Raw genomic sequence first — 15,655 nt, forward strand, 5'->3', positions numbered from 1 at the left:
AATATATATCTAAACCGTACGCACGTGAGTTTTATTACCGCTTACTGTAAAATACTACAGATGAAACCACACCAAAACGATGTATTACCGAAGATTCAGGCAGAAAACACAATCCGCAAAAAGAAAACGTGCTTCAATCCTCGTCGCCACTATTATATGTTGGATTTTCAGGTTTCTTAGCAGGAGCAATAAGCTGACAGTTGTTGTTCAGTTGGCAGTTCAAATCGGAAAGACTTTATTCTCCCTATTTTTTACATAGCTCTAATCTGACAGCTCGAAACGCTAGTTATTTTACCGAAATATGCGATTACTGAAAATGGGTTTATCTTGATTGACCGAATGCCGAATGCATATTAAATTCAAGTTATAACACCTCCAACTGGTATCAGGAGGGGTTGGTTTATTATCTTGAACTGCATTTTATCCATATTCCATGGATATAATCAAGTGCTTGATGGTTTAACCAACGTCTCAAGATCGCTTACTATTCTACGCTGCCTTCTCTAAACTTTAAATTTTCTTCTCCAAACTATTCTAATTTTCATTTCCAGCGTCAGCTCCCCGAGCTATTTAAACGCCATAAAAAAAAAAAAAAAAAAAATACCAAACAGCGAAATTATTATAATTTTTTTCAATTATTTATTCGTAATTGAACTTCTGAACTAAAATTTCGATTGATAATTATTTCAGATTTTAAAATCTTGGACCCATTAAACTTTTTTATGTTTTAATTCAGCATTGAAGTGTGATTTCAAAGTAGTCGATGATTCCTTTGAATTCAGCCACAGTATTTGAAAGACCCAAATACTACACACTATTAATTTTTTGGTGTAAATTTATGTCAAATTGGATGCACAAAAATGAAGCATCACATTTGACATAAAATTAAAGCATGAAAAGACAGAAACGCTTGACGACATAAATTCTCAGACATAAATTTAAGACATAAGCGAAATAATATTATATCATCGGTGATGTAAACTTATGTCAAATTGGATGCACATAAGTAAAGCATCTTATCTGACATAAATTTAAATCGTTTCAAAAATAAGATTGCTTCGTGCAAAATTTTAGCGTCTTGAGCTATACAATTTAGTAAAAATAAATTTTTATGGGCATACATTGTGGTTTATTTTCAAAATAAGCAAAAAAGATTATTATTAATCGTTTTTTTAGTTTCAAATTTTTGGAATAACGGAAAGTTTTAGTAGAACTAATTATAATCCAATAATTTGGAACAAAAGTAGCTTTGAATAACAATTTTGTATTTTTTTTTTTTCATACCGTGAAATTTTACTCGAGTTTAATTATGTTCATGAAAATATAATTATAAAAATTTGTGCTTCCGAAAGCTTTAATATGTAAGAATGTAAATGAAAGAACTTGAAGAAGGGAGAATTGAAAGGGTTTTCAGTCCATTGACCAAGATTCTCTCAGAATTTATAGTTTCCAAAGTGGGCTAGTGAGTATATTGATCAATAGATTGATTTCTTCCTGTCATATTAGTTATGTAAGAAAGATAACAAATGTATTTATATTGATTTAAAAATTCCTGTGATTACTGTCTCAAAATTGATTCGGAAACGATGCTTTGGTTTAATCAACAACAATACAGTAGTAACACTGACCATACTGACTGGACACTCGATTTTGTTTTCTGGTTTCCTACAGGGCATTTAATGTCAAATTTTTCAGGTTCGCCACCTGCCGTCGGTATTGCGAACCTACAAAATCTGACAAAAAAAATTAGACAGACAATCCCAAGTAACATTTTTAGTTTTATACAAATCTGCAAGCTAGCTATGAAACATCGGTATAAAACAACGTTAAGTTATATAAACCGCATTAAAACACCTATAAAGCACTTATCAGTGTAAAAAGGCCCACCTACAGGAGGTTCTGAAGAACGAATTTCAAGTGCCTTATAAAACCTTCTATGAGTTTCGTCAAGGGCTGTCAAAATTTAATTTGAGTAAACATTTTTCTGCGTGAATGTTTTTTTTCTGGATAGGTTTTAAAATTGATTTGAAAAAGAATTGAAAAAAATAATCTGACCAACAAAGATGCTTCCATATTTATCACGAATCAAAATACACGAAACGTAACCTATAAACCTAAATAATAAAGTGTGATCTTTTTCTCGATTTACTTACATAAATTTGATGCGCCTAAAATTTTATCGATTGATTTTTCAAAAAACATGTAGAAAATACGTGCCCCAGTAAAGTTTTGCAAAATGAAGGACTTAAATACACAAATTTATACATAAGAACACGCAGCGAAAAGATTTTTTATTTCAAAGGAAAGTGCCGCAAAAACAAAGGATTTTTTCCTTTGATTTTGGGATAAATAAAAATTCCTTTGATTCAAAGGCATTTTCCTTTGTTTCAAAGAATTTTTCTTTTGAAAAATCTTTGGATCAAAATATTAATGCTTTGAAACAAAAAACAGTTCCATTTGATGCAATGTTGTTCTCGTTTGCTACAATGTAATTTAGATTTAGATTTTATTCCAATTGGAAGAAATATTTTCTGCTGTCCCGAAGTTCCTATTAGGAATTTTGAATAATAAAAAGAAAGAGTTTACCTTTTAAATTAATTTTAATTCACAAAATTAACACTATAACTGGTTCACTATAATTTTGGTCCTAATTTTGGCCTGAGGGCATTCTTCTTGCGGGCCGCTCAATAGACTTCCGGAAGCAGCTCCGGTTGCTAGCTTTAGTAATCATCCAACTGGTGATTACCGCTGAAGATCGGGCCGAAGATAATCAGACCGCTGGATTTGGGGCGGAATCTGCGGTGGTCCTGTAATGCAAGAGTTTACATAAAATCTTAAACATTCACTTTTTGATTAATGAATTAACACACACTTACCATTCTTCATCCTGAATCCTCCTAAAGCTATCTCTGATTCACTAGTTTTGATTTTTAACACAACCGGACAAACTTTATTCGAAATTCGGTTCTTGCTCAATCCAAAATATCTTCTAAGTTTAAAATTTTAATTTAAAGAAATTATTCCTTCAGTTGAAAACAATTTTCTTTGGTTGAAAGAAAATTTATTTTGTTTTTAACGAAATGTGCAATTGCACAAATTTCTTTTGAATCAAAGAATTTGTTTAAAATCAAAGCCCAAAATTATTCAGTTCAAAAAAATAATTCTTTTTTTCAAAAATTATTCATTTGAATCAGAACGATAATTCATTGATTCAAAGAAAACAGGAGTTTGTTTCAAAAAACTGAATGTTTTGAATCAAAGTCAGTTTTGTTTTGTATCAAAATCCAAGTTTTCTCTGCGTGAACATCTAAAAATATATTTATAAATCGGTATAGATACCCATGTTGTGTATGTATCTGTATTATATACCATATTTGAACGAAAAACGTGATAATTGCAGTATTTTATGGAAAATAACGACTCATGTAATAAAATTTCCTGGGATTGTTTTTTATAATATTGTACCAGAAAATGGCGTTCTATCCCTAACAGATATGCGACCTTCCTATACTATTTATTCTACCATTTGTCCTGAAAAACGCTTTAATAGGATTTGTTTTCATTAGATTTAAGTTTTTTCTCAATCAACCTTTTGAACTATTCACTCAAAACCAAATTTTCTTTTAAAATTCATCATTTCATCGAAAAAATAGAAAACATCAGAATTTGATTCACTTTTTATTGTAATTTATTTCATGTGACACACTAATTGCAAATATAACACCGTTTAATCCGTATTCAACCGGATTGAATCTGGTTCCAGCTGAGCAGCTCCTCCGATAGGCTCTGGGTGTGTTGCTTAGCAAAAAAAAACATCCTTCGGTACACTGTTATAACCGCTGCAACGCAGCAGCTCTAGGAGTCAACACAACGGTTCGTCCTCCGGGGCACACATTCCGGGGCACACAGCACTATAAGTGGTACAGGGCACAGGTACAGGTACGGCGGTACAGGTGGTTTTCCGAATGTTGTTTGAGAAACCACCATCCTTCTTACTCCTTATTACTCCGGAACTCCCGGACATTGTGAGAATGGAACTACGGGCGGCCAGGCAAAAGTCCGCTTCAGGTTTCCGAATATTATCTATACAAATGTATAAAAAAAATATAATATATGGATTATCGAAGAATGAGATAAATTTACCTTTTATTGTCTTCTTCTTCTTCTTCTTCTTTCTACTTTTGGACTGCGCACCGTTTTCCGGGCCAGCCCAAAGGGGGAAGGGCTAGTGGCAAAGACTATATGCCCTGTTTTCATTTAGTCACTATGACTTAGTAATTTAACTTTGCATTGCGTGCAAATTCTACTATTTCCTTGTAGTGTTCGATGTTATTTGATTTAAATAGCTCTTGAAGGTTAGTATATTTGCCATGGAAATCATACTGCCTTCTCAGTGTGTTAAAAAGAGGGCATTCCATGATTGTGTGATTAGCCGTTTCTGGTGTTAAACAGGAGTCGCAATTAGCGTTATCTAGGATTCTCATTTTCGCCAGCCAGTATTTGGAGTACTCATGTGCAGCCATTAATCTGTTCAGGAGCCGGATGTCCCGGCCACTCATGTCTTTTCCGAAGAACCACGGGACTTTTGAGAATGCGGGTTGTATGTAGTAGAAGCTTTTTCCCTTATCTGTAGAGTAATTACTGTACCACCTATCTGTTTTTTCGTTTAGTGATCTTTTAAACAAGAATATACTGTCTTTGAGCATAAGATTATTTTCGTAAACGTAGTCCGAATGCAATCCATGTTTGGCCAGACCGTCTGCGATTTCGTTGCCTGTGATGGAAACGTGACTGGGAATCCATTGTATCGCGACATTGTATGAGGAGCATGTTCTTAGGATTTCGATCAGGATGCTTTCGTCATATCTGTTATCTTGTGCAGATTGTAGCATCAAGCATGATGCTTTTGAATCGGTGTATATAACAGAGTGAGATAGTGAGTTTTCTTCAATAATTCGTGTAGCTTCTTTTATAGCTATCAGCTCGGCTGATGTGATGCTTGTCTCCATGCTCAGGGACGCGAACAGCCTTTGTCCGGTCGTTTCGAAGTACACACCTATCGAACATTTTGTTCCATCCTTCGACGCATCTGTATATATACGACCTCGTCCTCTGTTTCTTCCGTTCATGATAAAAAGTGCCAATTGTTTAGCTCGTGCTGGATTTGTATTTTGCTTTGCTGTTGTAAGACCTTCCAAGTCGGATGAAATATCGACTTCTTGTCGAATGCTCAGACGGATCACCGGTTGTACTCGATCGAGTATTGCCTTGTTCTGCCAATAGATCTGTTCTAGGTATGAGAACTTGTGCCAACTACTTCTATCTTCAGGTAACCGTACGCTTCTTAATTGCTCTGCCACTACATTGTTCCTCGAGAAATGTCTGCTGATTTCCTTAGTTGTTACAAACTCTTGCCTCAGCCCAACTGGTTCTTGTCCACTGAGAGCAACTAATACGTTTCTCGGGGTAGACTTTGTCGCCCCAATGACTTTTCTTAAGCATTGGTTGTTAACCACCTCAAGTAATTTCCTGTTTGTTACACTTGCATTATTGTACACGGAGCTATTTTGTTCCAAGGTGCCTCGAAACAGAGCCATATGAATTTTTATCATCGCTTGTGGATGAGTTCCGCTTTTGACCCCACTGAGGACCTTGATCATGTTGAGTCGATCCTGTACCTTTGTTCTAAGCTGTTTGACATGTATTCCAAAATTGAGCGAACGGTCGAAGGTTACTCCAAGGTATTTGTGGCTTCTAACGTTTTCTAGCCTGGTATTATTAATAAAGAAGTCCAGTTCTTTAGTACCCCGTTGGAAGAATATGGTTTTTGTTTTATCTGGGTTGATGGAAAAGTTTAACGTATCAGCTGTGCTGGTGAAAAAATCCAAGTATGTTTGTCCCAGGGCATTAAGTGCGTTGATGTCTTTTCCCCGAATTAAAATACCGAAGTCATCGGCGTATTGTACCAACATTGTATCTGTGTCAACTTTTCGGTGAAGATCAATTGTGTATATATTAAACAGGGTAGGGGACAAAACGTCTCCCTGGGGAAGCCCGTTGTTAATAGTTCGGGAAATCGTCTTAGTGCTCATATGGAACATTACTTGACGGTTTTGTAGAAATGAAATTGTCCACATTAGAACATCCGGTGGGACTCCGATCTTCACTAGGATTTCTTCGAGTTTTTCAATACGGACCGCGTTGAAGGCATTTGAGAGATCTAAACAGATCAACGCTGTTAGGAAATTCAAACGTTTGCTTTGTTTTATCCAGTTGAGCGCAAAATTGACACATGTGTTGGTGGAAAGATGTTTTCGAAAACCAAATGAGGTGTCGGGTAGAAGCTGTTTTTCATCTAGGAATCTTTGTAGACGTTCTAACACTGCTGAGTTTGCAATTTTTGTGATTGCTGGAACGAGAGAGATAGGTCTTTTCCCTGCTATGGTGTTCTGATCTCGACCAGGCTTAGGAATCGCTATGACTTTGATAATTTTCAGGTTGTTATCAATGACACCTTTTCTCCACATATCATTTAATAGGAATATTAACTTGTCCCTGACCTCAGTGTTAAGATGAGCCAAAAGATCGTAGGAGAGATTATCTTCTCCTGGAGCCGATGTTTTTTTCTTTTTACTAAGAATCCTGTGCCAGTTTTCCTTTTCTAGTAAATTGTCTTGGGCGACGTGTGTAGGGCTATGTATTATTTGTGGATCGTGAGGCCCAAAATGAGTGTCCAAAAACTGTTCTACCAAGTTTTCATCATCTTTCAGAAAATTATTCTCTTTCTTGAAGAAACGTTTTCCTGTTAATCTACTAACTTTCAACCAAAGTTCCTTTGAACTTGTAAACGGACCAATCTCGTTTGGAAACTCATCAAATTTTTTCCTGATTTCCTCTCTCTTTTTCTTTTGAAAAATAGCAGCTTTCTTTTTAAATTCAATTAGATTTTCTGGGGATGATATTCTATTATACTCTCTTCTGGCTGATGTTTTTTCTTTCCACGCCTCGTCAATACTGTCTGACCACCAGAATTTGGGGGTCTTTTTGCATTTCATGCGATTTTGTTTGTGTATTTTCTTTACGTTATTTAACAGATCACTGACCGTATCTATTTCAGAGGCATTAAGTTCAGATAATTGCTTGGCTATCTTGGATTTGTTATGGTAAAAATGTTTCTGGGCAGGTAGTTCGATCAACCAGTCTATTTCTATACACATATGATCGCTAGCAATGCTGTAATCTAAAACTCTCCATGTTACACGGTTTATCATGTTAGTCGAACACATTGTAACATCTATTGCAGATGAGCTCTTGTTTATTTGGAGGGGAATATATGTCTTACTTCCGTCATTTGTTATCAGGAACCTACTGCAGTTGATGGCATTTAGCAATTTTTCTCCTTTAGAGTCACAGTTATCGTCTCCCCATTCAACGTGGTGGGCGTTAAAATCGCCCCCTACTATAACTTTTTGGTATTGGTCAAGACTAGAAAGAATTGCCTGAGCATCGAGCTCGAACTCTGCTAAGGAGATCGAAGGGCTGATATATACAGAACAAAGAATTAAATCCAGTTTATTGATTTTTATGCTTACTACCTGTGTTGATTGTGAGAGATTTGGAGGTGTGGTAAGTTTAGAGTAGCTGTAGCAATTCTTCAACAGAATCCCTGATCCACCATAGTTATCTTCCCTAGATTGTGGCACAAAGTGATAGCCAGTAATATTATATTTATTTGTTCCTTCTAGCAGTTCATTGGTCCATGTTTCAGATAGGATGGCCGCTGCGAACTCATCCCCCGTTAAAACCCTTTGGATTTCTGCTTTGTTTTTATACAAACTCTGCACGTTCGCTTGTAAAATCTTAAATCCGTAGTTCGTAGCCATTTTTAGTATTTTAAAAAGATAAGGGGTGACACAATAGGTTGGTTTTTGCTTTTTATTTATTTTGGGTTGCCTACTACCGAATTAGCCAAATTAAAATGTCTTCTTGTACAACTATTAAACAGTTCTCTGACTTGATCTTGAGGCCCCAATAGGCCGATGAATTCCGTATAAAATGTAATCATTTTTTCCTGAAATGAACGTTCCATTTTTGCCTGGGCTTCTCTTACCTCATTTTGGTACCGTTCCTTGTCTCCCACGTTCCAAGGGTTGCGGAGACCTAGACCTACATTGTTACTTTCGATGCTGCTAACAATATTATTTCGCTGGTCAGTGATGTTTTCAGCCATGGTTTTCGACGAAGAGTTTTCAACTCGGGCTCGTTTCCCTTTCGATGATGATGAGGTTGGTTGATCCTGATATAACTTTACAGCTGCTTGGATAGTCTTTCGTTCTTGGTTTGTCCTCATCCATTGGTCTCTCAGGGGGTCCTTATATCTGTAGTTGTTCCGCGTCATACTCGCGAAGCTTTCTGTGGGTGTAGGAAATTCTGTGGCATCTTGAAGAGGTGTATACAAATTTTGGCTGACCATTGAAACTTGCTCCCGTGCTTCTGCGTAAGTCCAATTACGTTTAGACATTAGGATTTTAATATCCTGCTGTCTTTTTCGTTCTGGGCAGTTGTTGTCTGTTGATCTATGTCCTGGATTCCTACAATTAGCGCATTTAATTGGGTTTTGGCAGTTCTCAAAATTTTCGGTAAGCTCGTGTCGCTCTGAGCATTTGTCACAGCGTTTGGTCCCTTTACAATTACTTGTATTGTGACCAAATCTGAGACAACGGTGGCATAAAATAATTGTGGGTGTAAACGGTCTTACTCTCGCGGGACAACCGAAAATCCTAACGGATTCCGGAAGTTGTTGTGCTCGAAAGGTGATTCTCAGTCTGTTAATTGGCTCTTTTTCTTTTCCGCGATGCATTCGATCGATGCTTACGATTGGAACAAAGCTTTCGGTGTCCTCTTTCAACTCATTAAGATCTATGTTTGTCGGAATGCCCGCTACAATGCCCGTAATACAAACTAAATGTTTTGGGATATAAGCTTTATATTCCGAGCCCTCTACATTCATCTCTACTACTAGCTGATTCGCTTTCGCATAGCTACTTAAGAAAACAATGATTTTTTGTTTACTTACGTATTTCATGTCGGTGATACAGTGTTTGTAATTACTCATCTTACGTAGTGTGCTTCCTAATGCAAATTTGTTGATCTTTTTGATTTCGGTTGTTGATCCTCTCCGCAACTCAAAGTACACTCGATATGGGCCAGTATCTGTGATTGCATAGTTGAAATTTTCATACTCCTTTTTTTTGCTTCCGGTGGGCTGTTCCGCATCTTTGTCCAGTTCATCTATCCAGTCCAGTTTTGATTTTTTGATCGCACCAGTTGCTGTTTGCTCCGGATCCGGTGGGTCCGGTATCTTCATGACGCTTTCCATCACTCTAACCTCACTCTTAACATAAGCCTTATCGCCTCAAACTTTTTGATTTTCTCAAGATTTTGGGCTTTTCCGAAACGAAATTTCGCTTTCCACTGATAGATCGCTATTCGAGTTATACTTTAACTTATTTTTCGGCACTTTTAATTCGATTTTCCGATTTTAAATACGTAGCCAAAAAAAACCAGCTTGTACCACATCCAAAATGGCGTACTCGAATGACCTTTTATTGTCGACTGATGAGAAATTGTGTTCGTTTCCTATAAAACACACTTTGTTTACATTTTGATTCTTCTTCTTTGTTTTGTTTGGCTTCGGAAAATTTTGACATTCTAGTTTCGATTTTATAGCATGGTTTTGAAATTGCTTTATAGCGGCTTTCAAAACCGCTATATGCACGGAGGATAAAATATTCCTCAAAATTGATTGAGGTTTTCTAAATAGGTTTTATAATCGTCGTGTAGATAGCCTGCGGATAGTTTTTGTAATGATCTTGTTGGAATACGCTTTACAGCTACCAAGACTTTTGCAATTCCGTTATAAAACTGTCGCATTTTGCTATAAAACCATCAGGAGTTTAAATTGTTGCTTGGGAATCTTTGATTTTTTGCTCTAAGTGTCATGTCAGTGTGATCAGTGATAGTAAGTCATGCATGATTCTTACCGCAATTGAAATCTTCCAATTCGATCGTTGTCACTTTTCAAAGAATTTATCTTTCACACTAAACATTAAAAGAAAAACACAAATTACTATATGAGATGCTTATTTGCTACATTCCACCGAATCAATGAAATTCATCATACAGGACAAGTCGATGTAGGAATTTTTAAATTTTGATTGTTAGTTATCTATGAATGTATCTGATAAAGATTGAAACGACTTTATCATAAATCTATTCAATAATCGAAACACTAATTGATAACATTTAACTTCTCTTAGCCATCCTTCAACAGAGCATAAGCAGATTGTTGCGAGATCCCTTGTAAACAAATACCCTGTTTTAAGCTCCAATAATCAGAATAACCCAGCGGCATTCTGGTTCAACAAAAATGGAAATGGCCAAGGAAAACACACCGGTAAACTGCAGTGGCATCTAGGATACCTAGTGAAAAAACACAATAAAAGGAAGCAAACTCCGAGAAAAACTGTTCTTCAAATCGACACAGATTTAAACTCTTCAGAGGAAGAACTCAATTTATCGATTTCTTCCCAAAAGCTTGATGAAATTGTAAGTATATTCATAATAAATTCAAGTTACAATAACTAACTTTTAAAAAATAAATTTATGATTTTAAAGCCTAATAATCAGCTTTTGACAACTGAGTTTTGATAAATGATCGATCGAAAATTCGTCATCTTAATATCACTTTGGTATTGACGTAATGATTTATTCTATTTGGTTCAATTGTAATGCATAAATAACGTTCCTAATTTTGCAACAATTAGATAATCATGGTTATTTTATATTCATATTCATATATATCTTTGCTACATTCTCCAAAAAACTATGACAATTTTGTGTGCAGTTTTCGATTAGCTCAAAAAATATTCTATTGAAGTTTCTCTTCCCTTTTCCCATGTTCCATTTGCTTGATTACTCTAATATCTTTCCTAACAAATATACTTTCCATTTACTATCTACTCACTGAAAAAAGGGAAGGATCTCAAACCTTCAGGAAAACATCTATCTTACTAACATATGTCGAATTTGGTTCCATTTGCTAGATCAGTTTAGGTACGCATAATAATAAACCAAATTTCTGTTTCTTTTCTTAATATGATAGGTTTCCAAGTTGAAATTTATGTCCCCAATTGCTGAATCTCGTACAATTATTGAACAAGACTGGCAGTTAACATACACTATTAGAACAGAAATTAAGAAACAAGCAGTAGGGGGTGAAAAAATTGAGAAGATGTTCAACACATTTCCTTTGATAACAGCGTACCATGGGCACCTGGTAAGATACAAAAATTATAGGTCATTTATTACTAATTAAAATACCAAATTGTTGATTAATTTTTTCTTATTCGCAGGTTTCTTTAGACTTTGATCGCTTATTCCCACACGCAAAACCATTTGCGGAAATATGGTCACAACTGGAAGATAGAATATTGGAAAAGTTTCATTACTTGTTCACCGAAATACCACACAGTAAGTTTTTTTTTTTTTTTTTTTTTTTTTTTTTTTTTTTTTTTTTTTTTTTTTTTTTTTTTTTTTTTTTTTTTTTTGTTTCGATTATAGTCGTTTTACCATCTTTATGGCATTCGCGACTTTATCAACGTTACAGTTGGCGGATCGTTATTGAAAAACTTATCCGGTACAACTGTGTTCGATGTTTACTCTTGGGCTCGAACTCGCGGACATCGGCTCAGGAGACAACAGACTTGCCAACTGAGCTATATCACAAGCCCTATAACCACACAGTAAGTGTTAGATAAAATCACTTGATATTTTCGAATTTCTGATGATGTGAACGAAGTTTAAAAAAAAAAAGTTTTTCGATTGATTTTATTACCAAAAATATCTTTTTTTTTTTTTTTTAGATTTCATCAGAGTGTTAGCCATAATTAAAAAAAAACTTCCGACGCGTGGCATAAAAAGAACATCAGATTTGAAATTTCAATCGATATTAGAAGAAATTATCGAATGGAAATCAATTGACAAGACTTACGATTTTCAGTGTAAATCACCAAAATTGATCGTTGTCGGAGAACAATATTGCGACGGTTTCTCCTATGGTGTTTTTTCGAAAAAAAAATGCCTTTTGGAAATGAGCTTGAAAAGGCATTCGAAATGTTCATTAAAACACACTTCGTTCTAGGAGCGTGTTTTGATCCGTCAAATAAAAATTTTTATAATTTTTTCACCGGTGCTGTATTAGCTGTTGAAAACGTTACAACAACTGTTGACACATTTTTGGCTGTAGTCAACAATTTGAAAAACCAATAAACACACTCACACACACACACACACACACACACACACACACACACACACACACACACACACACACACACACACACACACACACACACACACACACACACACACACATACACACACACACACACACACACACACACACACACACAACATAAAATACGACGTTAGGGGCAAACTTTTCTGATCCGGAATATAACTTCAAAAAGGTTAGAGTCTTAAAAACCATTCTTTCTTCTAATAACTGTATTTCTAGATTTCTGCATGCCTTTTTCCGGAATTGTTGTAACTGAATAAAACTTTGTAACGTTTATGTACGATTATTGATTTTATTCTTTTCACAGGTTATGAATCATGCAAGGCACCGATCGAATCATTGTGATTGATATGATGATTTGTGTGATCATTTGACAAATTGGTTTTAATAGTATTTTTAAATAGCTGTAAGTCAACATTTTCATACTCTTTTTCTATTTTTTTTTTTGTTTACTCTTTTAGTTTTTAATGTTTATTTCAGCTTTCCTCCTATATTAAAATGTCTCGTACCTAATTCTTCGCATAACACTTATTTCTTCCCTTTTTCAGAACTGCTAAACTCACAGAAGAAACTACATCGTCACACAGATCACTTGTGGAACTTCACATTCGCTGGCCCTCAGCAATTGGGGTTAGTTGTTCCGCTGAAGCTCTAGTGCCCTCGGCCAGCGGGTCACGACAATAACGATCTCAGCAATCACCATAATCATCGTCCAGGTGGCTTCGGCTCACTATTACTGCGCCTGGCTCTAACGCATTCCCGGGTGCTGTTTGCCTGGGGACCGAATGCCTATGGGACTAGACCTAGGTCACATTGTTGGCGGCATTCCGATTCACCGTTTCCAAGTAAGAATTATACTCATGGTAAATTTAACCTGTTAATCACGGATTTTTTCACATCTCCCATCAGATCAGGAGCCATTTTCGATTGGGGAGCTGATAGGAAGCGTAACTATCCAAGTTAGATGCTGTCGAAGGCACACTATGGCTGCGTATCATCTCGGGGGGAAAATCTACGCCTTCGGATTGGAAGGGGTCGGTCAGCTTGGTATAGTCGCAAGTGTCAAATTGAACACCCCCCAACTTGTTCGGTGACTATGAGTAAGTACCAAATGTTTCAAAGATGTAATCAAAATATTTGATTCAAAATAAACGGTCTTCCATTACTTAAGTATTTATGTATATATTTTTAAAATTTCAGATTGATTCCTGTTCTATGTGTTACGTGATGTTGCAAAAAACTAGCAACTGCCTTTTTTCGGACTACCGAGGGTACAACCCAGCTTCGAAGATCCTAATGCTGTTCTCTCAGGTAAGCAGCAGTTTTGGCATAATTTTTCTTGTTGATTTCTGAGGTTTTTAAGTTTATTCCACCTTTCCTCCTATGCTAAAATGCCTGGTGATACTTCGCATAACACTTTTTTCTTTTTTTTTTTTTCAGAACTGCTAAACTCACTGGAGAACTACATCGTCACGCAGATCACCTGTGGAACATCACACTCGCTGGCCCTCAGCAATTGGGGTTAGTTGTTCCGCTGGGGCTCCAACGCTCTCGGCCAGCTGGTTACGACAATAACGATCTCAGCAATCAGCGGGTTCCGCGGATGCTCAAAGCCATTGCTAACATAATCGTCCAGGTGGCTTCGGCTCACTTCGGCACACTCACCGAATGCCTCTGGGACTAGGCCTCGGTTACTCCAACGAGTAGGTTCCAATGCCAACACTGATCACATCGTTGGCCGGCATTCCGAATACATTTGATGCCTGTGACGAATATCGTCGCTTCGCCGTTTCCAAGTAAGAATTATACTCATGGTAAATTTAACCTGTTAATCACGGATTTTTTCACATCTCCCATCAGATCAGGAGCCATTTTCGATTGGGGAGCTGATAGGAAGCGTAACTATCCAAGTTAGATGCTGTCGAAGGCACACTATGGCTGCGTGTCATCTCGGGGGGAAAATCTACGCCTTGGGATTGGAAGGGGTCGGTCAGCTTGGTATAGTCGCAAGTGTCAAATCCAACACCCCCCAACTTGTTCGGTGACTATGAGTAAGTACCAAATATTTCAAAGATGTAATCAAAATATTTGATTCAAAATAAGCGGTCTTCCATTACTTAAGTATTTATGTATATATTTTTAAAATTTCAGATTGATTCCTGTTCTATGTGTTACGTGATGTTGCAAAAAACTAGCAACTGCCTTTTTTCGGACTACCGAGGGTACAACCCAGCTTCGAAGATCCTAATGCTGTTCTCTCAGGTAAGCAGCAGTTTTGGCATAATTTTTCTTGTTGATTTCTGAGGTTTTTAAGTTTATTCCACCTTTCCTCCTATGCTAAAATGCCTGGTGATACTTCGCATAACACTTTTTTCTTTTTTTTTTCAGAACTGCTAAACTCACTGGAGAACTACATCGTCACGCAGATCACCTGTGGAACATCACACTCGCTGGCCCTCAGCAATTGGGGTTAGTTGTTCCGCTGGGGCTCCAACGCTCTCGGCCAGCTGGTTACGACAATAACGATCTCAGCAATCAGCGGGTTCCGCGGATGCTCAAAGCCATTGCTAACATAATCGTCCAGGTGGCTTCGGCTCACTTCGGCACACTCACCGAATGCCTCCGGGACTAGGCCTCGGTTACTCCAACGAGTAGGTTCCAATGCCAACACTGATCACATCGTTGGCCGGCATTCCGAATACATTTGATGCCTGTGACGAATATCGTCGCTTCGCCGTTTCCAAGTAAGAATTATACTCATGGTAAATTTAACCTGTTAATCACGGATTTTTTCACATCTCCCATCAGATCAGGAGCCATTTTCGGTTGGGACAAGAACACCTCGGCCAATTGGGTCTCAACGATCCAAACTCTAAGAACTGAAAACGCTGTGTATCCTGGGCGTCAGGTTTATGATTTGTTGAGATGATTTCTCCGTTTTGCTCACGAACGAAATTAGAGTGTTCACATGTGGAGCCAGGACGTTCGGGCAGCTGCGATACGGGACCTGCGGTAATGAAATACTGCCACGTGACGGTTCTAGAGCTGATAGAAAGCAAACCCAAATTGGGTGCGGTCGAAGGCAGAAATCGGAATCGATCTCGACGGACTTAATCAATTCCTTGGTAGCCTCCCCGGCGAATGTGGAAATGTTATTATTGGATGGTATGCGAGACTCTGGTCGCCGGATACCATACACTGTGGTACCGTTCTTACGAAAAATAGTTTTTTTTTACGGATTAGGTTCTGATTAAATAAATTAAAAACAACTAAATTGCCAAAATCTTTTTATTCGTC

The 15,655-nt window shown here is 37.1% G+C and overlaps 1 protein-coding gene across 4 annotated transcripts; it reads left to right on the top strand.

Annotated features, from left to right (window-relative positions):
• Positions 1–1,291: 1,291 nt before the first annotated feature.
• Positions 1,292–15,618, top strand: LOC129755139 (uncharacterized). 4 transcript variants are annotated; one of them, XR_008739198.1, is made up of 12 exons: positions 9,899–10,608; positions 11,165–11,338; positions 11,415–11,532; positions 11,925–12,764; positions 12,907–13,203; positions 13,268–13,458; positions 13,559–13,669; positions 13,799–14,154; positions 14,219–14,409; positions 14,510–14,620; positions 14,747–15,102; positions 15,167–15,618. XR_008739198.1 is itself a non-coding variant. In XM_055751500.1 (6 exons), the coding sequence occupies exons 1-6, from the start codon at positions 1,374–1,376 to the stop codon at positions 11,950–11,952; spliced, it is 834 nt and encodes a 277-aa protein (XP_055607475.1). In that variant the 5' UTR covers positions 1,292–1,373; the 3' UTR covers positions 11,953–12,421. The 4 variants fall into 4 exon arrangements, 2 of the variants coding, with proteins under 2 accessions (XP_055607475.1, XP_055607469.1); XR_008739199.1 differs by lacking the exons at positions 9,899–10,608; positions 11,165–11,338 and having other exon boundaries at positions 11,379–11,532; positions 12,666–12,764; positions 15,167–15,610; XM_055751500.1 differs by lacking the exons at positions 12,907–13,203; positions 13,268–13,458; positions 13,559–13,669; ... (3 more) ...; positions 14,747–15,102; positions 15,167–15,618 and adding exons at positions 1,292–1,462; positions 11,669–11,804 and having other exon boundaries at positions 10,320–10,608; positions 11,925–12,421.
• Positions 15,619–15,655: the final 37 nt, after the last annotated feature.

This window comes from Uranotaenia lowii, chromosome 1 (assembly GCF_029784155.1).
Source record: "Uranotaenia lowii strain MFRU-FL chromosome 1, ASM2978415v1, whole genome shotgun sequence".
Lineage (NCBI taxonomy): Eukaryota > Metazoa > Arthropoda > Insecta > Diptera > Culicidae > Uranotaenia > Uranotaenia lowii.

Coding starts and splice junctions, on each gene's coding strand:
- LOC129755139 (XM_055751494.1), top strand. CDS start 1,374: ATGAAAGAACTTGAAGAAGGGAGAATTGAAAGGGTTTTCAGTCCATTG. Junction 1,463..10,319: donor ATAGTTTCCAAAGTGGGCTA/GTGAGTATATTG, acceptor AACTTCTCTTAG/CCATCCTTCAACAGAGCATA. Junction 10,609..11,164: donor CCCAAAAGCTTGATGAAATT/GTAAGTATATTC, acceptor TTAATATGATAG/GTTTCCAAGTTGAAATTTAT.